Raw genomic sequence first — 1,455 nt, 5'->3', positions numbered from 1 at the left:
TATGAATAGGAATCCTTGCTAAATGGGACAGCAAAGCGCACCGCCCTGAATGATGACACGTCATCCTAACCAGCCCAGGATAGATAGGAGGGCTTCTTTTGTCTCTTTTCTCCGCCGCAGCTCTATAAAAGCCCCTCTTTTTCTGCGTGAGGTTAGTTCAAGCACACACCAACTAGCTGACCAGAAAACAGCATAATCAGAGAGCAGGGAGTGGGGAGGGAGAAAGGCGGGGAAAGGCAGTGCCTCAGCTTTTCTTCTCATGTCTTGTCGCTGAGAATTGGGTTGCTGGGCTGTGCAATTTTTTTTTTTTAATTCAAGATTTTCTTTAATTTCCCACTTAAAGCCTCCCCACCTTCGGGCCGCATCCCCTGTAATAAAATGAATTCTGATTCGAGCTCTGTCTCCAGCAGAGCTTCCTCTCCGGACATGGATGAGATGTATCTGAGGGACCACCACCACCGCCACCACCACCACCAGGAGAGCCGTCTTAACTCGGTCTCGTCCACACAGGGCGACATGGTGCAGAAGATGCCTGGGGAAAGCCTCTCGAGGGCCGGCGCCAAGGCCGCGGGCGAGAGCAGCAAGTACAAAATCAAGAAGCAGCTGTCGGAACAGGACCTACAGCAGCTGCGGCTGAAGATCAACGGACGCGAGCGCAAGCGGATGCACGACCTGAACCTTGCCATGGACGGGCTGCGCGAGGTCATGCCCTACGCACACGGGCCCTCGGTGCGCAAGCTCTCCAAGATCGCTACTCTCCTGCTGGCCAGAAACTACATCCTCATGCTCACCAGCTCCCTGGAGGAGATGAAGAGGTTGGTTGGCGAGATCTATGGGGGCCACCACTCGGCCTTCCACTGCGGGACCGTGGGCCACTCGGCCGGCCACCCAGCGCATGCCACCAACGCCGTGCATCCAGTGCACCCCATCTTGGGCGGTGCGCTGTCCTCCGGCAACCCATCCTCACCGCTCTCTGCCGCCTCGCTGCCCGCCATCGGCACCATTCGGCCTCCCCACTCGCTGCTCAAGGCGCCCTCCACGCCTCCTGCGCTGCAGCTGGGCAGCGGCTTCCAGCACTGGGCCGGGCTGCCCTGCCCCTGCACCATCTGCCAGATGCCACCGCCACCGCACCTGTCCGCTCTCTCTACCGCCAACATGGCCCGGCTGTCAGCCGAGTCCAAGGACTTGCTCAAGTGAGCAGCGGGCCGGCCCGGCTGCCGAGGATGAGGGAAGAGCTGCGGGAGGGGCCGCGGTATGGGGCGGGTAGGGAAGGGGGTGGCTGGGCGCTCCGCCGGCCCAGCGGGAGGGTTGGCGCGGGGCCCCACGGCCTCCCACTGGGACTGAGAAATCTCAGACCCCACTTGACCCCCCACAGGGAAAGGACCAGAACCAAACTGCAATTTCTAGGTGGTAGAGAAGGGGTACTGGAACCAGACGTCGTGTGTTTTGCATGCA

At 60.3% G+C, this 1,455-nt stretch overlaps 1 protein-coding gene across 1 annotated transcript; it reads left to right on the top strand.

Annotated features, from left to right (window-relative positions):
- Nucleotides 1–378: 378 nt before the first annotated feature.
- Nucleotides 379–1,197, top strand: OLIG3 (oligodendrocyte transcription factor 3). The gene has a single exon (XM_019732712.2). It carries the CDS (start codon nucleotides 379–381, stop codon nucleotides 1,195–1,197), a length of 819 nt encoding a protein of 272 aa, XP_019588271.2.
- The last annotated feature ends 258 nt before the right edge of the window (nucleotides 1,198–1,455 follow it).

The sequence above is a fragment of the Rhinolophus sinicus genome, linkage group LG05 (genome assembly GCF_036562045.2).
Source record: "Rhinolophus sinicus isolate RSC01 linkage group LG05, ASM3656204v1, whole genome shotgun sequence".
NCBI classification, from domain to species: domain Eukaryota; kingdom Metazoa; phylum Chordata; class Mammalia; order Chiroptera; family Rhinolophidae; genus Rhinolophus; species Rhinolophus sinicus.
Note: the sequence above shows the minus strand (reverse complement) of the source record. Positions and strands in the feature narration are given on the sequence as shown.